The sequence below is a fragment of the Tetrao urogallus genome (genome assembly GCF_951394365.1).
Source record: "Tetrao urogallus genome assembly, chromosome: 3".
Taxonomy (NCBI): Eukaryota; Metazoa; Chordata; class Aves; order Galliformes; family Phasianidae; genus Tetrao; species Tetrao urogallus.
In genome coordinates, this window is record NC_136815.1 from 78,821,439 (window position 1) to 78,842,431 (window position 20,993).

At 46.0% G+C, this 20,993-nt stretch overlaps 1 protein-coding gene across 2 annotated transcripts in view; it reads right to left on the reverse strand.

The window, feature by feature from the left end:
* The window catches only part of BCL2 (BCL2 apoptosis regulator), a gene marked incomplete at both ends in the record, with an annotated part of 85,195 nt that extends 64,828 nt beyond the window's left edge, over positions 1 to 20,367 (reverse strand). The window contains one exon of one of the 2 annotated variants that reach the window (XM_079533513.1): positions 19,801 to 20,367. In XM_079533513.1, coding sequence (XP_079389639.1) covers positions 19,801 to 20,367 — 567 coding nt within the window. Of the gene's footprint in view, positions 1 to 19,769 lie in introns of both variants that reach the window. The other variant, XM_079533514.1, reaches the window with a different exon arrangement.
* Between the last annotated feature and the right edge of the window lie 626 nt (positions 20,368 to 20,993).

Below are 20,993 nucleotides of genomic sequence, written 5' to 3' on the forward strand. Positions count from 1 at the left end.
TTAATTTAAAAAGAATGTTGAATCTAACACTCTGCCTAAGTGCTCAGGCCTTCAATAAAAAGTCATGTGAAAGTGAGAGAGGGAACAATAAACAAGAAGGCTGCTTAAGCCTCCGTAACTTGCAAACCAAAGGAGACAAAGAGCAGTGTTAAGTAACCGTACTGAAATACCTACATTTGCTGCACAAAGATCCGCAAACACTCTCAGTCTTTGGGGCACAAATGCATCCTGCAGGATCTGCACCGTTGTGGCACTGGGTAGGCTCAGCTGCTGTTCTCTGCTTAGCTCAAGCAGTCCAATGAAACTACTGCCTCCTCAGCTTCTGCACAGATATCACAGCCTGGCCAGGAGGAAGGCATCACGACAACTAGGTGTCATGAATCACCTGTAAATAACTACCTATCCTCACAGACGAGCACATGTAACCTATACATTTAATATCCTCAGATCAACCTTCAACTCTGAAACTGTACTTTGAAGCAGTGGGGAACTAACAAAGACTGTGCCAAAAATATATATTCAACATAATTTATTGACAATTTCAAACATCAAATAGCCTTCTGTACCTTTTTGGTTATTTAAACAAAGCTCATTCAGTTTGCAGGCCAAACTAAATGTTTCTGAAGTCCTCTTTCAGACAACCACTAGGTAACATAAACTGTGAAGACAGGTCTTCAGAAAAAATAACCAAAGCATCAGCTGACTGTCAATCCAAACAAATACCATCTAGTCCAAAACCAAGCCTTGCAGCACAACCACAGAGCTAAGTGAAAGAAGAGAGCTTGTATTTTCATGGGATGGCTGAGGAGCAGATATTTCTGAATCCCTCCATGAGCTGACCCTCTTGCTCTACAGTGAGTGGTTTGTTCCTCTTTAGCCGAAACCAACTCCGCAATACTGTAAATACAGGAGCCTCTTTCCAAAAAAAAAAAGAAGACTGGTTCACAAACTCCTTCAGGAACAGCTGCTCCTCCACACCTGTTTCTGAAAAGCACCTCACAGGCAGACAAATCCTGAGAAACCTGTGTCACCAAACATATGGAATGATGGATACACGCAACGTTAGCCACCTACATGCAGGTTGTTGGGCACCAAATTTAACAGATGTTAAACTAGCCAACTGCCTCAGATCAACGGTATGAAAAGCTGCTTATAAATAGAAGAACAGTCATTATAAAACCTTAAAAATAAAAAAGAAGAGTGTCTGCTGGCAGAACCACTGTGGGTTTTCCAAAAGACTTGTGTGGAGCTGTCCCTGTGGCACCACATTCCAGCTTGAATACAACTACATCTCTGGCGAATTTTATGGCTTATCACTTTGTATACACATAATCCATCAAGAGCATGTCTTTTAAGACACAGTGGTATTCTTACATGTAAATTTAGCCTTCTTTTTAGCTAATAACTTCAGCCTTCATGTAAAAAAATGACAGGCAAACAAGTCCATGAAAATTAGTGTCATGTTTTCTAAATTTAATTACAAAAGCACATTGCACAAGAAATAGCAAGAAGACATACCGAAGTACAATTCTCATAGGATACTAATTTCTTTTCCTACTTTTGTCTTTCTAGTGACTTCTCCCGTATCAATGGAGATAATACACTTTACTTCAAAACATCTGACAAAGGCTTGTGTAATAAATGCACAAGATGTGCTTCCCATAAGTTGCACGAGTGTGGGTAGGGCTTCATTTCAGTGAAAAGAATTGTAATTATGACCTAAAGAAATCTTTCTTTATGAATATGTAGCAGTGAAAAAGAATGTATTCATTCATCTGTGCAAGGAGGTCTCTGTACATGAAAATCCAGTGAGGTCCCTTAGTTGTATAGGGAGGATGTGGGATGCCTTTCTTCCTGTCTGCTTCCCCAGGTTTGCATACCTCTGAAACTACCAACACGGCTCTAGAGCTCTGCTGGTAATTTCACCAACCAGTTTTACCAGCCCTCTCCTTTGACGCCCACACAATAGAAGTATCCAGCTTGCACCCAAATCTTGTATGCTAGCATGGAAGAAAGCCTGAGACCTACCACTACACCCACGGCTGTATTCCATGAATCCAAAGAACACAATCAGCCTAATAGTTTCTTTGAAGATAGACCATCCTTTTCCTGTGGCCTAATTTAGACTGAACATTAAAAGTACATAAAGCTAAAGGTGGAAAATCACTCATAGTTGAACTTGTAAAATGTAGACTCCATTTTTTCATGAAACAATTTTACACTCTATTTTTGTCTTATACAGACAGCTCCCTACCTTAAACAGCAAACACTACACGAGTGGCCTACTCCATTACAAACTCCAGCACTTTTGATCCGTAGCAAGTAGGACACAAAACAAGGTGAAAAAGGATGGCTTCAGATCTGCTTCAGAGTGTCCCAAGGTCAAGTGAGAGTCCTCTGAGAATGGACTCATGCCTGCAAGAACGGCAGGCCGGGACAAAATAAAGTACATGACAGAAGAGCGCAGAGAAAATTGCAGGAGGCCAATAAACCTTTTCCTGAAAGTGAGCAGCTGTTGGGTGTTATGATGAGCCATTACAATAATACTGTTTACTGCCAGTGAGTAAGCAGTTCAGAGTATGCTTACGATCATGGAATGTTATACTAGCAATGCTAACAATTTTGAAACACAAAGCACCTCCATTCAAGGGGAGAAGCTGAAGATGCGATATACTCAGTAACAAGTTGGTCTCAGGCCTTTGGGTCCGGGTTGTGCCCAGCTGGCAATGCGACCTCCAAACAAGGACTGGTGTGCAAGGAGCCCCCAAAGAACAAGTCTCAATGGGTCCTCACAAATCCCGGGAACTGTGCAACCCATTCTTCAGCACCATCTACTGGTACCGTACCTAGCATCAAACTATTTATTTGCTTGTAGGTCACAGCCAGCTGTCCCTTGCCCACTCCTGTGAGAAAACCAGGAGCCCCATCAGCTCTAGGATCCATCCGTCACTAATAACAGCCTTTCCCTCATGGTGGAAATGCTCCAATTATGCTTCTGGGGCTTACCAGGCTCCTTCCCACGCCAATACGCCCACAGCTTAGATTTGATCCAGCTCATATGTACCTGGGCCATGCCTTAAGGCTGTTTCTGCTCAAGAAACGAAACAACATATTCCCATAACCAAGGCATTGTGGACTATACTTGCAAGTGTTGGCCTATAAATACCCTTAGATCTGCTGGCCACGGAGTACTATTTGATCTCTGTTCTTTTTCATGCCTCTGTCACCTTCTGCTTCTGTTGTGTCCAAGTGGCATCCTCACTCTGCAGTGCCTCTGACAACACTGTGCAGTCAAGAGTGGCTCAAATGAGACAGAAGACAAAGCAGCATCCCAAAGGATGGTTTGCATGCTAAGCACACACAAATAGGCATGCTTAGCACAAGGGAAGCACAGACAGTCCCAGCTGAGCATCTCTGGAGCAGTAAGCTGTTTGCTTCCCACCACGCGAGCTCTGAATAGCACTTGCAAAACCAGAACCCAGCAATTACTAGCAATGCAGCTCGCAGCTGGTTAGACTGCTTCTGGAAAGCAAAGAAGCTGAAGGACATGCTCTCATTAATAGAAAGAGGCTTTTTTTGAGGTAGTGTGGACAATTCTGGAGACTGGAGGCAACACAATGCCCAGGCTCCCATCCCTGCTTCAGAGTCCTCAAGCCCTATTGGTTTCACTGTTTCAGCTGAAAGTTGGGGAAGTGTTGACAGGGGTTTCAAAGGGAAACTAGAGTCAAAAACACTGGCGAATCCAAGCCTTTGGTAGCTGTTTTGTTGCACAAGAGAAAGGAGGGAAAACATGAAGAAAGAAGCCCATGGCAGGCAGTGTCCCAGGGCACAGGCGCAACCACAGAGAGCTGAGGCTGAGCGCCGGGAGCTGCTGGTTCTGTGCCATGCCCACCCACCATGCCCACCCACCAGCCCCTCAACATCAACACCACCAAACTGGTCAGTGTTGCTTGTTTAAGCTGTAATTGCATGGTAGCTGTGCAGCATTGCCACTCGCCAGGCGGCAGAGCAGACATCCTGCTGCACCTGGAGCCAGCCCTGGTGGCACCAAGCAGCGCATCCCGCACAGAGCTGCACATAACGGCAGGGCGCTGCCAGGGAACTTGGCAGAGCACAGAGCATTGAATCACAGCTGGCAAGAAAAAAAGTCATGAGTCCCAAATGGAATTTTTCACCCTGCTCTGCATGTGCAAGGACAAAAATCATCTTTCTTATCTTCTTGTGCAGAGCAGCACCTGTGAAGATTCAGAATGAATTTGCCAACAGGAGGAAGACCGAAATACAGACGATAGCTACTGATGTTCCATTTAAGCCTAATTTTTAAGTCTGAATGTAGCATTTAAACATACAGTACATACTGTAGGCAAAAATTAATTTCACCCTCTGCTCTCCCCGCTTTTTTCCTTACTTGGCTCAGCTATTTAAAGGGAAAACTTTCCCCTTGAACTCTAATCATTTTCAAATGAATTATTAAAAACTTTACAAGCAGCCTCCCTTTTATATAGAACTGCACACAAATAAAAGAGGAAACTGATTAAACAAGCACCGTGGCAGCATTCACTTGACAGCACACTCTGTAAAAACCAAATGGTGCACGTGCGGTGTGTGTGCATACATCTGCCTGGGTGACAAGGGGTGGCTTTTTTCTTCAGGCTTCTCATTTAGAATAATCACATTCTGGCATTTTTACTGTGAATACAATGAGCTAATTATGGTTTATTCTTTTTTAAGTCGGTAGGGCCTTTTAAAGAGAGTAAATATTTCAGCTTGCATTTTTTTCCTTAAATTTATTTCAAATTAATGGAGCTTACATTGCATTCTTGAAAGGCTCGTGTTTCAGCTCTAAAAAATCCAAGTGATTTGGGAATACTTCACTTACTTCTTCTAGATTATATTCATCATAAAAAAAAGGGATGCTGCCAGCACTCTTTCTAACAGCCATGGAAATAAGATGTCTACACCTCGCTACTTCATGTACTTACTCACGACTGACAAAAGACTTCTTTTGAAGTAAATTATAAGCGTGCAGCACCTTGAAGTGATTAAAAAGAAGTAAAATACTCAAATATGCCTATTTTTTGTGAAGATGATAACACCTCTAACAGTTAGAATGCAGTGCAAATGAGAACAGCTCTCCTGTAGCTCAGCATGGTGAAGCAAAACCTTTCTGGGGATGGATGGGGCCAGGGGGCTGTGAGCCCCCACATCGCTCTGCTGTGCTGAAACGCCCATGGGAGGAGAAGCAAGAAGGAAGGATGTACATTTGTGCCCCCCCGCCAGCAACTTGGGCGCTTCGCACGCCTGCTGCCCTTCCACCAAAGACCTTGCCAAAAAGAACAAGCGACCCCAGCATGCTGCCCGTGAGCCAGGCAGTGCTCATGTCACTTTGCTCTTCCCCTGCAGTGTGCTTTTCAGATCCTTGCTGCCCATTTCTGTGGAGGAGGTACTCACTGATTTGCACATTTGGCTTCGCTAGATACTACTAGCATATGAATCCCATTTAAAAAAACTATATATATATAGGAACATGGACCGAATTAGGTTCATAAATAGGAACAGAAAATTACAAATTCAAGCAAGAATATGACAACAAGATGATTTTGAATGAAAATTGAACCAGATAGCCTGAGCCTAAGGAATGCCTCCTCTGATACTAAGGGCACAGAAAACCAAAGCTGACATTTCAACATTTTCAACTAAACCATGAAATCTCAGGCTATGTGGCTACCCAGAATGACACCAGTTACCTCTGCAAACCTCCCCTGCTGTTCAGAGGACAAGCGCAAGCCCACACATCACATGAAGGCCAGCTGAGGCTTCCTAGAGAGGAACCACAGAACTGCTGCTGATGCTGTGCACCAAATCTCAGCGCTGGGCTGAGTTCTGCCCAGCACAAGTGACTGGAGGGACACATTCCCAAGCGATACACCAGAGAGCAAGCAGCCAGGTCACGCACTCAGTTATGTGCTAACAGCATAGGGGAGACAGCACGTAGCCCCTCCAGCATGTGGCTCCGCAACCTCTGGTGACGCTGACATCCAGAGCCTCTTTGCCAAGACACTGACTGCTGCACCGGGCCCTTGGGTCGTACATCAAATGTTCACATGCACTGACAGATGTTTATGTTGGTCATCCTGATTTAATGCCCATTACATCACTTACCAAGCCGCTGATGGTATCATAAGTGCTAAAACAAGGCAGCAAAGGAGACTCGGATACAAAATTGATTCCCTCATGGTATGAGGGTATTACACCCCAGGCTGCATCTTGTTCTTGAATTAAACTGGACAACTCTACTGATCCTTTAATTCATTGAAATTTTGTGTGGAAAAGAGCCTTTTGGTTTCAGAAGACTGACTTCATTCATCGTTTGGCCATCATAGGATGAATGAAAGGTACTAAAAGGTAACGTGGGAGAGTCAGACCTTGGATCACCATCTACTAAGACAAAACAAAAATCTGTTCTATACTTTAATTCAGGCTGGGATTCACATTAGCTACGTTCACTCCTGACTGCCTACGGCTTAGCACTTCCAGCCACTTCTGTTTTGTGTCTGACCAGACTATTTTAACATACTGAAAATCAACTCGAAGTTGCAAGGGAGCAAAATTAATAAGCACAGGAAGTCCTCAATCTATTGTGCATGCGTGCATAGCATGTTGGCTGCCTACCACAGAAGTACAGCCTTATTATCAAATGTAAGGGGTTAAATTTAAACTCCGTGACAGCCTCTCTGTATGCTTGGTTGTTGTAGATGGGGGGGGGGGGGGAGGGAGGGAATAGGAAACACTTCACACATCTTGTTTTCCGCTTCTAATACATTTTTGAGTTTTCTAGTACAGCCTTTGCTTGGATGTGTAATCACTGTGGAATGACTACTATACCCTCGCTGCGCTGCATAATACTTTCCCTTCCTCATTCTGTAGGATTCCTCATGAAAATAGGCACTTTGTGCTTTTGGCCCTAAGGACAGAACATAATGTACTGTCTCTAGGAAAAAAAAAAAATCATTAAAACATTTTCCACTACTTAAAAAGAAAACAACACATGAAGTACTACTGTATTTCTTTTATGCGCATGACCTCATAGATACATGTGTGTGCACACACACACAAATGCATTCAATTTAGCTATTTATAGAGTTGTATAATTTTTCCTGGCTGAAGTTTTAGCGAGCTCCTCCTGATGGGGTTCGGTTCACACGGTTTCCCAGCCCATCCACATGGATGGAACATCCCCTCCCAATCCCCGCCTCCTCCCAGGATCCTGTTTAGCGTTTTGCCAGTGACACTGGACACTTGCTTTCTGGACTCATCAGGAAAAACAGAGGGCTTTTTATTTCCCAACAAGCTGCATGTATTTAGTCACTTTTCCTTATAGTCTCCTAGAGGCAAAACTCATGGACGCAGCCTTGGACAACCACCTCTGTTTTGTTGATTTAATATTCAACTTCAAGAGGGTCTTAGAGCAGTTGCATGAGTCATTGGGCCTTGATAGGCACCTATGTTGCACTTACTGTTTTCTCGCTCCACTTACAGTGAGATGAACGCAGGCATCAAGGCTGGGAAAACTTTCTCATCTTGGAGGTAATCTGCTCTTTGGTTCCCCCATTTTTCATCAAATGGACTCAAATGGACTCAAATGGGTGAAGGGTGCCCCTGGCTGATACAGGACAGTGGGTTCTGCAGGGTTCTGCATCAGGGGAGGTTCAGGTTAGACATTAGGAAAAATTTCTTCTCAAAAAGAGTGGTGAGATGCTGGAACAGGCAGTCAGGAAGTCGGTGGCGTCAGCATCCATGGAGGTGTTCGAGAACTGTGTAGATGTGGCACTGAGAGACACGGTTAGAGGGCACGGTGGGGATGGGCTGACAGTTGGACTAGATGATCTTAGAGGTCTTTTCCAACCTGAATGATTCTATGATTCTACTTCATCTCTTCCCTTCCCTTCTGGCTCAGCCCAGAGAGGCAAAGCCTGCACTAAGGGCCAAGAGGCACAGCTCAGAAAGTAAAAAGCTATTAAAGCAAAAACCCATGAGGCAGATTACAACTTATGACAGACTTCTCCAAGTTTGTGTTGATTGTTCAAAATTTATGCCTAGATTTTTCTTAAGAATGCAATTTCCTGGCACATGGTACAAGTTGCTCTAGACCTGCATGTCAGCACCGCAGGCATCCTGTTGCAAAGGTTATTATGGAACTATTGAATGTTTTCATGCCAAATTTGTCCAAATTAAACCGAAGGGAATGGAAACACTTTCCCTGGATAGGTGGTGGTTGTTTTAGGTGGGTTTGTTTATAAGGAGAATGAAAGTTACAGCTAAATATAACAGCAGATATATCATAATATTGTCTGAGAACTTGAATAACATGTCATTCAGCCTGTGTGCTGTGGAAAGAACATTAAGGTCAAGTCTAAAATAAGATCAGTGACTGTTTGACAATAGAAACATGTAGGAGGTAGAACAGGAGAATTTTCCACATTTTTTTAAATGACATTTTTCTGTAGAAAAAAAATTCATGCCTGTCTTGCTACAGGTCTGATGTAAACCCCATTAAACTCATAGCAAAACACGCAGTTGGATTCAGCATGTTTTTGCTCACCCCCTGACAAACCTGCATTAGTCATTTGTGCCAACTGTTTACTTTTTGCATTATACTCAATTTGGAAATAAGAGGAGGCTTCTCTGTTGCATTTTTGTTTTTAAAGACTTTCACTTTCTGCTTCAGTCCTCTGATCCTGCTCCCCTGGAAGTCGATGACTTCAGCAAGGCTCCTGCTATGTTTTAAAGGTAAGCACATCTGTGTTTGCAACATCGGGGATCTAGCAGAATTCCTGGCAAGGTCAAAAAGAGGGGGAAAGTAGGGAAATAAAAGGCCCAAACTACTCCTTTAATAAGTTATAAAACACAAAGCCTCCTTTTTCACTTAATTCATCCACGCAAACCTGGGTTAAAGGTATGACTTCAGGCACCTGGCATTTCCAAAAGCAAAACACCAGCGGGATGCCAGCTTCTCCAGGAAGTCAAGAGCCCTGGGCCCCAGCCTCCACAGGGACACCCAGCACTCTCCCTTCTCCATCCTACCTCAGTCTATTCACTGTTAAGTACACTTACAGCCATCTACAAAATGAACCTCCCTAACCACCTCACTGACATGAGCCCATGGTTTAGAAGCAAAGGCAGAGCCAGGAATAAATCCAAAGCCAGGGGCTGATAGCAATGCCTGCTGCCACCATCTCACTGCAGGGGCTCCTAGGCCTCCAAGAGGAGGGTCTGGGGCACAAGAGGGAGGTGCACAGAGCATAGCATCCTCTCATGTTTCCCGCAAACCACCATGGGCCTGGCTGCAAGGTCCAGCTGCAAGAAACTGCAGGAGCAGGAGAGCAGCGAGGGGCCAGTGGCCACCTCCAGCCTGACCTCTGGGTGGACACAGCCAGAATTAGTATCATGCCGAGGGCTGGCACACGATGGATTTGACCCTTATCTATCCCGTTGGGAGCACAGCATTGTTCTGGCTCTATTAACTATAATTTGCATGTTGTCTAATGGCCCCGGGAGCAAAAAATAAAAATAAAAAGGGTGGTAGGCCTTGAGCGAGGAGAAGAGGAAATGGGAGCGCTGCCACGTTTTTCTGAGAACTGGCAAAATAAGAAGGCTGACTTTCCTACGGAGCCAGAGGTAAAACTAGTCGCTGCAAAGTTATTTCATATCTAATACATCGCTCACCCTCCATCGCCACACTACAGGGCACTGAGAACGTGGGTCACTCAGTTGCATGGAAGAGCTCCTGTTCAACCAGCCTAGCATGGATCTTGACCACAAGAAGCTTATTCCAGAAGGACCCTGAGCCTCTCCCAAGGGCTGACAAGGATTCACTCTGAAAAGAAGGGCCTGAGCTATGGGGAGAGAAAAATGAGACCTCTACACACTATGTTCCTCCAGCTCCCTCAAAGCTTTGCTTCTAACAGCAGCCAACAGCACCAAGTTGCCCTGGTTTCGGCTGTTTTTGCTGAAAGGTTTTTCTTTAGGGATCAAAATGTCCTTAAAAATAAATGCTGGCTGTCCATTGCTTCCAAGGGAACAGGTAGTTTATTCCAGCTGTCAGTGACGGCAAACCAAGCAGCTCCTCTCTCACTGTCAGTTCTAGCTCTAGGCCAGTTATTAAAATTAAAGAGTTTCATTTGTAAGAATGATGTATTTGTGTCTGCAGGGGGCAGAGAAGGCAGCAGAGAGGGGAAAAAGAGAGCAAGCTTTCTAAAACAAACCCTAAGCCCATTTACACAGCGTAACGGCATGCCAACGCTGTATCTTCACTCAGCCCATTGAACTGCCACAGCAGCCCCAGCCTGCAGGATATGTTACCATACTCCAAACATCCTTCTCTCTAGGTTGGAAAGATGGGGAAAAAAAAAAAAGAAAAAAAAAAAAGAAAAAAGAAAGCAAAAAAAATTCCCCATTGATTGGAAAATCAATACACAACATCCCAGTGAAACAATCGCCCTTGGAAGATAAGAAGAAAGGAACAGAGATGCCTCAACGGGTTTCCCCCACCACTTGTAGCACATGGAATGGAGGGTCTGCCCACGTGCTGTATGACACTGGACACCACTGTGTCCTGGAGGGAAACTTTACCACGTTGGAAAAATGTATCTGTTGGCTGCAATGGGGCCAAGATGCCATGCATTCACTCCAGAGTCAAGAACGTGATTCTTTTACTGCAGGACTTCTTGCAGATAGCCTTGAGCTACTGCAAGAGCCTGAGTGCACTCCAGGCTTGGTCATTTATTTGCAGTCTGACTGCCACCTGACAATTTGAATGGAGGGTGTCATTTCCCCTCTTCCTGGTGTGTCCTGCTGCTGCACTCTGGATGGGAATGAGGAAAACATTTCCCTCTGCAGTCTTCAGAGCCGCGCTGCTATTTATTGCTGTGCGTTAGTGGGTCTGGGCAAGGAAGAAGGGAACAGGCCAAGCTAAAATTTGAAAATAATATGTGTGCTAAGTCTCCTTCTGGGTTATACTTGGGACCTTTCGCATCAGTCAGCAATTGGAATTAAGCATTTAGCATAATTTAGTGCAATTTGCTAGATGACTTCAGTCAAGAGTCTTTGGATGTGACTAGCTGAACTTAAATTTGCAGACACTTGGAGCACAAATGCAGGATTTACTTTTGTTATTAATCAGGGAGTTTTCTTACTTCAGTTTTTTCAATGTTGTTTTACTTGAGCTGTGCAAATGATCTTGATCAAGAAATGTTACCAATATTCAACACTGATCATCTTATTTTGCTAAGTACAATACTAACACATTTAGTATGTATATGAATCATAGAATGGTCTGGGTTGAAAAGGACCATAACAATCATCTAATTTCAACCCTCCTGCTATGTGCTGGATCACCAACCACCAGAGCAGGCTGCCCAGAGCCTCATCCAGCCTGGCCTTGAATGCCTCTAGGGATGGGGCATCCTTCTCCTTTAAGTAATTTTTAATTCTTTTTTTTTTTTTAACCTAGAAACAGGGCCCTCTCCTACATTCTATATTACGTGCTCTGACTATATGATGAATTTTCTTAGACGAAGTTGACAAAATCTACTCCCTCCTGAAGACACAACACAGGACTCCTGGTACCACAGAAGGAGGCATTTCATCAGCCTCTAGTCCAAGGACCTGTCTTCCCAAGGACTCATGGAGTTCTCCCCAGCACATGCAACAGGAATTCTGTCTCATAAGCTTCAATACAGAAGGACAGTTCTGAGGACAATCCATGGTCAATCCCAAAGGTTTGATCACTTAAAAAAAAAAGGTTTAAAATTGTTTTTTTCTGACCATATCTGAATGCTTACAAATGGAAGCAAAAGAACAAGTGTGCACAGAAACACTGTGCATCTCTGTATGCAACATAGCTTATCTCCGTTTCCTCTGAAGTGCTGTATCTGCTGTTACATGAAAATTTTGTGGGAATGGAAAAGGGAAGAAAATCTCCTCCATTAAGTGTCTGATGAATGGTGCTGATACGTAGAGGCAAAAACTAAAGTAGAATGCCATTCCCCATGTTGTTTGTCCTTCTCCTGAATACAGGAAACAGCCACAGACCAACAGCTGAAACAGATCTTTTTAATCTGTTTGCCTCACATCCAAACAGCAGATCAGAAGAAGTTTAAGTTCCATTTCATTTTCAATTCTCTCTTCTTCCTTGCCTCTCTGGTCGACCTGATCACCAGGAATTTTCACCACTGGACTCACTTTGGTCTCTCCTAGGCTGGAGAGCTCCAGCAATGATGATGTTCAATGTTATCCATTTTGAATACTGGTACCCAAAGTTATCATGGCAGGTATTTTGTTCAACATCGTATTTTGCGTGACTTTCTTTGCCCCAATTAAAAAGCATGAGCCTAACTCATGATACTGTAATGTTCAACGCCATATCTCCCAGACCTGTAACGACATATACCAGCAGGATTGCTCATTTCATAGCTGAGCTGACTGGAAAAAAGAGCCCTTAACGATCTGCCCCAAATCACACAGTTCACTCAGTGCTAGAACCATGCTGAGTTTTGACTCTCAGCAGCGTTCTCTAATAACCAGGTGACAGCCTCTGAATCACCGCATGGGGAAAACTGGGGCCTCTTCTTCTTGACTGTAGCTGGCACACCTACTTACATGACTCACTGACGTACCCCAAAGCCCTCCAAGTTGGCTTTGCAGATAGCAAAATGGAATCATTCTTTTGGTTCCTCTGGTAAAATAAAATAGCTATTAAATGATGCAGCCACTAAAAGACGTTGACTATTTCCTCTAAATAAGAGATCCTCAGTAAGTCAGTGCAGGAGTAAATCCAGTGGTGTGGCATGCTTAACCAATAGATAACTATGAAATAGCATGCTCTGGAGAACGGCCTACCCTCAGCACTTCGTGATCCAATTTCACCAGATAATGTTAAATTTATCTCGTTTCATCAAGGTGCACGATTGCCCTTCAAAGCAGTATTATTCAAACTAAAGTTCAGACATTCCTCTTACCCTTATAAATACCTAAACTTTCCTTTAACCCAGCTTAGTACTTCCCCCCAAAAGCTCTTCCATGGAAACAGCTACCAAAGGTTAACCATGCATTGCAGTAAAGGCTATTTTTTTTTTCTGTTAGTTGAAAACCTGTGGCTTTTTCATTTGATCTTATTTTTCTCGCCGCATATACAAAGTAAACACAACTACAATTGTCCAATTAAGTGCCTCTTCCTGTTCCTACTGAAGTCAATGGCAACACTTTCTAAAATCAGGTTTGTTTTCTTATTCATTAAGCTGTAAGATCCAGAAACCTGCAAAGAACTTTCCAGTGAGGGGAATTTAGCTAACTCTACCAGTACGCAATCATTGTAAAAGCAAACCAGCATTAGTATAAAATAACAGAAAATAAATTCCAGACTTTTAGATGCATTTGGAAAAGTTATCTGGTTACACAGTCTTTCATGAGCCAAAAAAAGAAAAAGCAAACAAAAAGAAAAAAGAAAGAAAAAAAAAGAGAAAAAAAAAGAGAAAAGCCATCTGATTGTTAATGAAACTTAAAGCCAGAGTGAAATGAAAATCCCTCAGACCTGTCATCAGCATTCGTGTTTGCCAAGAAGGCCTGGATGCTATCTATCTGCAGAAGAGAAGATTTATGGCACTGCACACCTTCATCCATCCTATTATTATATACAAAATGGAAAATGGAGCAGGCCAGCACTGCCCTCAGAAATAATCAGTATTTTGCTGCAGCTGAGGAACACGTGTTATCATCATTGCCAGGTCACCAGGTACGAGTTGCCGTGAGGCGCTCATACATACATTAAGACAAAACTCAAAGGAGAAGAGCTGTGCTCCACCCTGCCCACACAGCCACAGGCAGGCTCTGGCCCCATGCAGCTCAGTGGGATGGAGAATGAGCAGGAGCTCATTAGCAGCTCTCCTGGAGGCTGCTACAGAATGCTCCTGACAGCACTGCTTGGCCAACAGGGCAGCTTCACCCAGAGCCAGGTCCAAGCTCTGCTTTCTACCACTGTATGCTTTGGTGACCACCTTATGGGGATCCAGCACTGGTGGAGATGATGGCAAGCACAGCCACAACTTTGCATCATGGCACCAGCAGTGCATACAGGAAAGGAAAGGAGTGGAAGGTTTGGGGGAAGCTGAGAACCACCAGCTGCAGATGGAGCAAGAACAACAGAACTGACAAACAATCAGCAATCAGCTGAATGAACCTGTGCAAGGGGAGCAGGGACCTCGTTCTAATAGCTTGTGATCAAGCAGCTGTGCTTTCATCAGCACAGTCACATGCTTCACCTTCACCTGCATTACTAAATGGGATGAAAACAGAACAGCCAAAAGGCTTGGAGATCTTCAAAGTTCACCTGGACATGGCAGCTTGCTCTGAGTAGCCCTGCATCAGCAGGAGTTGGACCTGACATCTTCTGCAGGTGCCTTCCCACCTTAACCACACTGCAATTGTATGACAAGCTGACGTTGCCATTGGAGATTTGTTATTTAACCCCATCCATCATGCCATGTATTAGTCATGAGTCTCCACTGCCAACACATATCATACCCACCCTTGCCCTAGGCCAGAAGCTGCAGCATATGCCACCACCAGCAGTGGAAGGTCACCAGCAACATGGCCAGACGGCACTGAGGCCAGTAAGGCCAAAGGAGAACAGGGATGCAGAAAAGCTGGCCTGCCTGCATGCCACAGACCAACCATTACACCAGACCAAGCCACAGCAGAGGTTTCTAAATGACGCCCAAGCATCGCTTCCATCTCCCCATCCACCACGCTCCACCATCCCAGGTCCAACAGACCTAAGACCAGTGCAAGGACAAGCCACAGGGCTTCATTTTGCTGCTAACACAGCACACGGTCTCTGCATCACATTAGAGAGTCCAGGCCCTGCTGCATGGCTCCTGAGAAAAGGCTCCTGAGAAAAGGCTCCTGCTCCACACATACATTCACACACTGCTGCTCCAGCCTCGGGCCTCTGCACACTCCTAATTTCAAGAGCAAAATGAAAGAATTTATTTTTCAGCAGAGCCAAGGCAGAATCTCAAGAGAGGCCTGCCCCAGTGCGGACAGAGAACTGTCTTCTTTCTCAATACTGAAAGTAAAGCAGAAATTTTTAATAGGATTGCTGTTTGAACTTCAGGTTTCTTTGCAAGATCAAGGCAAATGACATCACCTCCATAACTGAGACCAGTGGCTCTGAAATTTTAAAGGTCACAGTCAATACATTTATGTAAAATAAAGAAAAGACAAAAAAAAAGATGAGACTGCTGAAAAAATACGCAACCTGACATTGTCTCAGGTTACACAGAACGCTGTCACAGCGACAAGAGACCAAGAAATACCCATCATTTTCTCTCTCTCTCCTGGTTCTTTCCTCCCTACTGCCACACAGCTTCTCCACAGAATGGATTTCTCTCCAGCAACAGCAAAAAGAAAAATATTTTGATAATATTTTGAGAATTCGATTATAAACCCACAAAGCCACAAAAACTGGCAAAAGGACCTAGAAGGTGCAACACTTGAAACTGCCAATTCATTTACTTCACTCAGTGGATTTCAGATCGCTTCCTTTCGACAGTCAAACAGTGACTTGGGGTTAGCCCCAGTGGGGATTCAGCTGAGGCCTCTCACTGCCACAACCCATGGCATCTGCATGGCTGCAGGGCCCTGCCACGTGCAAGACGAGGAGACACACAGGAAAAGCAAAGCCAAGGTGCTGAACACCAATGGGGGGTTGGTACTCATGCATGGGCTTCGGATGGTCACCTCAGAAAGCACATCAGCAGTGTGCACGGCAGTCAGACATCTGGCCTCTTCCTCCTCCACCATGTGAAATCTCACCCCTGCAGAACAAGGAGCCCTGCTGCCAAACGGGAAGATATAGTGGCAAAACCACCGGTCATCTGGCGGGCGAAGCCTCTTGAGATGCTGGAAATGCAGGAGTTAAATCCCATAGGCTGCAGGAGGACTAACAGGAACATCTTGGGAGAGGGCTCCAGTGATGGGGCCTCTAGGCAAAGCAGTGGCTTATCCACAGCCATGTTTATGAATGACGTTGGCATGCATGCGGTGATGGCTGGGCTCAGAGGACGCCTGCTGGGTTTGGGACATCGTAGGTCATGGGAACCTGTGCTGAGCCAAGTGGTTCCCCTCTCCTGCATGATGCTGGGGCCATTCCCAGCTGGCTCTGGTAAATACTTAAAGGAACATGAGGCACCTAGTGGAAGCATGCCCTTATTGGCCACCCACAGTCCACTTAATGCATCCATATCCTTCTCTATCAGCCCTGAACTGCGGAACAGAATAAAGAGCTGCAATCACAGAAAAGAATTGGATGGAGACACACAGCTATCACATCTCTGATTCAAATGACAATATTTTTATTTTAAATGATTTTATTATTATTTTTTTTAATTTTTAACGCAACACTGCTTGTCTCACCTGGGCCTCCTTGCATTAGCATCAAAGATTTATCTGCCTAAATGCATGATGGTGCCCATGTCTCCTTCCATAGTTTCTATATTCTATGCTAAGTCCTGCTTTTTGTTGGAAAGCTCATGGAGGAATGATAGAATAGGTTGGGTTGGAAGGGACATTAAAGATTGTCGAGCTCCAGCCCTGTGCCATGATCAGGGCTGCCCCCCACCAGTTCAGGCTGCCCAGGGCTCCATCCAACCTGGCCTCGAGCACCTCCAGGGATGGGGCACCACAGCTTCTCTGGGCAGTTGTGCCAGGGCCTCACTGCCCTCTGAAGGAAGCTGTGCATTAGACTACCCTGAGAAGGGCTAGTGTAACAGTTACGTGCCCAAAGTGGGAACCTTTAACTGCAATAGAATTGCAGTTAGTCCCCACTACACCAGCTGCACCACATTTGATATTCCCTCCATCAACACGAAAGCTACAACATGTGCTAGTCCACTGCAAAGCCTGCAGTACTGCAATTAAGACATCAGGCAGTACAAAAGAAAACGAAGCCATTAATGTGTCAGTCAGAAAGCACACATTATACTGGGGACCACAAAATTGCAGAGATGAGCTGGTCCTCTTATTTCTCTTGTAACACAAGGAAGATGTTATTAGGCCAAAGTACAATATTGCGGCATCCTGACCTATGTAAAAATCTTTGAAAGCTGCATTTATTTGCCACCAGAACCACAAGCTCATAACACAGCCTTCAAGCAGACACTCTCTGTCTGTTGCATGTTCCATGTTTTGAACAAACCCCGATGCTGTGTGGGCACCATCAATTCCCAGGCACTACCAGCAGTGTATGTCCCGTGACTGCTGAAGTAAGCAGTCCAGTTACACCCTCTCCACACCAGTTACATCCTCTCCAACCTGCACTCCAATGTCCTTTTTTTTATTGTCTGTTTTCACAGAATCATAGAATGGCTTGTGTTGGAACGAACCTTAAAGATCACTATAGTTCAAAGTCCCTCTCTAGCTCCTTGTAATAGAAAGGATTCATATTCTTCTAAAAACAATGTCCAGCAAGCAGTCAGAACAGATTCAGACTGGGCAGACTAAGGCTTCAGCCCAGCATCAAAGGTGGTGTAAGCCCCAGGCCCACACAATACCCTAAAAGCACATGCTATCCAACTTGCTGCATAACACGTGCTCCTGACTAACTGTGACGCTCTCTCCCAAAGTTACATCCTGCTGCCACACAGCCTCAGGACCACACACTGCTCCTCAACATGCCAAGGGGCCACCCCATGACCACAGCAGGCAGCAATGTTTGCTCCAGGAACCTGGGCAACGCAGAGATCTCATGGACACTGAGGTCCTATAAAACACGGTCACCTATTAGGTGAGCTCAAGAGCAGCCACTGATACTCTGTCATGAGGTTTGCATGCAGGGCATGGTGCAAGTGCCAAGCAGAGGACTGAGAGCTTTGTGGAACTGTACTAAAGCATACTTTCCCACTGACGTATCCTGAAAACTAGAAAAAGAAATGATCCATTGCTGTGCCATCCTTGATTTCTTCTGGCTGCGGACAAGATCCTAAAGGCTGTGCTTGGAACTTTGTTTCACTCTTTAACCCCTTGTAATGAACTAGAAGGCTCCGCATGTGCTTAGCAGATTGCTTGACTTGGAGGTACCAACCATTCAGGCAAAAGCCACAGCAGGGGAGCAATCTGTACATCTTCCACACGTACACTGCAAGTAACACACAGCAGTAAATGGCATCACATGCATCACCCCGAATAAGGAGCTTTTGTTTATAAGAAACCTCAATAAACAACGAAACGGATAGGAAGCATTGCTGCCTTTTAAAGGCATTTAGTGTTCCCAGTCTGAGTTACTTCTAACCATCCAGAATGAGCTCCAGCATTTGCCTGCTCTGGCCAATGACTCCTGCTAACACCTGTCCTTTCACGGTCTCATTTTTGCTCACCACTGACGTTTCCCCTCACACACTGCACCCACAGGACAACATCTCAGCCTGATCACAGATCGGATCCAGAGCTCACTGCAGTCAGCAGGATGACTTCACTGGCTCTGTAGCGAGCCGAGGGCCCCAGTTCCGTGCACGGGCTTCCAGCCTGGAGTGGGACTTATGCACGAGTAAGGCATCCCAGCCCAGACATGCAAGCTGGAAATCCCTAACCCTTTCACTGCTCGTGCCGTGTCTTAACCAGCGAAGCTCTCTGGCAGACTGAACTCTTCACAGATTTATTTTTGTTTTCCTCCCAGCATCTGCTTCGTGAGAAAAACAGCAAGCAGCAAACCCTCGGCACACTGATGTCCCTGGGCTCCTGTGCCTTGGCTCAGGTGAACTCAGCAGAGGGAAGGCAATGCATTTGATGTTAACAGACAGCCAGCGTGGGCAGCAAGTTAAGCCTAACACCAACCTAGCAAGAAACCAAGCATTCAAAAGTTAACTCTTTGCAACACTGGCCTCATAACCATGCTAACCAGGCCACACGCACTGTATTCCTTCACACGTACTGTGCAATCCATTCCCCTAACTGGCTGCGTTCCACAGGAGAACACCCCTAGAACAAAACACGTCCAGTGCCAGGTGACTGGCACTCACTCCAGCTGTACGCCGAAGGTTCTCCTTCAGTACAGATGTTGCTCATCTCCCTACAAAGGCACTGATAGCACAGCCTTCACATGCACAGCAGACTTAGTTTGTGGGAGAGCAGCTAGGACCACATTTTGTTGCAGTGTATCAATTAATACAGGAAAAAGGAAAGAAATACCCTCTCACTTCCAATGGGGTTGTTTATTTTGGAAAGAGAGAGAGAAAAAGGAAAAGCACTTGATCGACCACAAGCATAAAAGCTGTCCATTTTCCGTAAGTGGAAACCCTCGTGTCCTGGAGGATGCTGAAACCAGCCCCAGCCAGAGGTGATTTCTACCCTAGAAACTCCACAACAAACACCATTTTTTCCAGAACAATCCCATGGACACATCTACCAGCACCTTTGTTTGGTGGTGAGACAAAGACAAGTTTTAACACTGGGCACAACCTCCAGCTGCCACCGCAGCACCCATGGTCTAGCACCGGTCCCCACTCTTGCTGCACATTAGTGTGCCGATGAGGAGCACATGCCTGCGCACCTGGTTGCCACACCGGGACCCCACCACCCCTGGTGCTATCCCCAGCCATGCTGGAACTGTGCCACGTTGGGACCTCGTCACTGCCCGGCTCACTAACAGGCTGAGAGAGCAGGGAGCTCCGATCTCGTGTCCCCCCACTGACGTGACCCCAGAGCCCACCAACCACCGGTGGAGGAGAGCGAAGCGCAGGCACGTACCCATCCTCCGTTGTCCTGGATCCAGTTGTGCAGGTGCCTGTTCAGGTACTCGGTCATCCAGGTGGCAATGTTGTCCACCAGCGGCGACATCTCCCGGTTCACACTCTCGACGCACATCACGCCGCCGAACTCAAAGAAGGCGACAATCCGGCCCCAATTGACCCCGTCACGGAACAGCTCCTCCACCACGGCCACGAAGCGGCCGTGGGCCGTGAAGGGCGTCAGGTGCAGCTGGCCCGACATCTGGGCAAAGTCCCTCTGGTAGCGGCGTGAGAACTCGTCCCCGGCCTGGCGCAGGGCGAGGTGGACGCCGGGAGGTGCGGGGCGCAGCCCTTCAGCCGGGGGCACCTCACTAGCAGCAGCCGAGCCGGGGGGCTCGGGGCGGTGGTGGGAGGAGGCTCCAGTAGCAGCCACCGCAGCAGGAGCAGCAGTGGGAGCCAGGGCCGGGGGCACGGGCGGCCTGTCCTCGCCGGCGGCCCAGTCGTAGCCCCGCTGCGAGAGTTTATAGTGGATGTACTTCAGCACTATCTCGCGGTTGTCGTAGCCTCTTCTCCCAGGGTGAGCCATGGTTTCCGAGGGGAAGCAGCGAGTGGGAGGGGGAGAGGAAGGAGAGGAGTGGGACGAACCCCCAAAAGTAAAGCAGCCAACGGTAATAAAATTAAGAACAGCAACAATTATAATCCAGTTAAGGTGTGGGGCACGGTTTCATTCATGGTGAGGCGGGGGGCTCTCAGAGCGATGCGCGTCTTCTCGGCGTTGCCTCCTCAGATGGAGATGCACGGCATAAATACGGACTAAAACACGGCGAACGCTTTACTTCCAGACGCACGTTTATTACTTATTATAAATCTACTTGAGCAACGCTTCCTCCTGGCTGTCTGAATACATGTTAGAGGGTGTTACGCCTGCCGGGAACCAGGTGCATGTTCCCCTGTGCTGAGATCCCGCGGACACAAAGGAGCAGGCGGGCGCGCTCCGTCTCAACGCCGACACGGGAACCTCGGCACCGCTCTGTTAAGTTACACAAACTAAATTTCCTCTGAAAAGTACTTACTCGGGGCTATAAATATGTTCCTCTGTCAAGTTTCCTCCGCAAAAAAAAAAAAAACCAAAAAACCAACAGCGACACAAAAACCCAAACATCCCAAGTCTTCAGGAACGCGACGCTTTGATGCTTCGGGTCACCGCGGGGA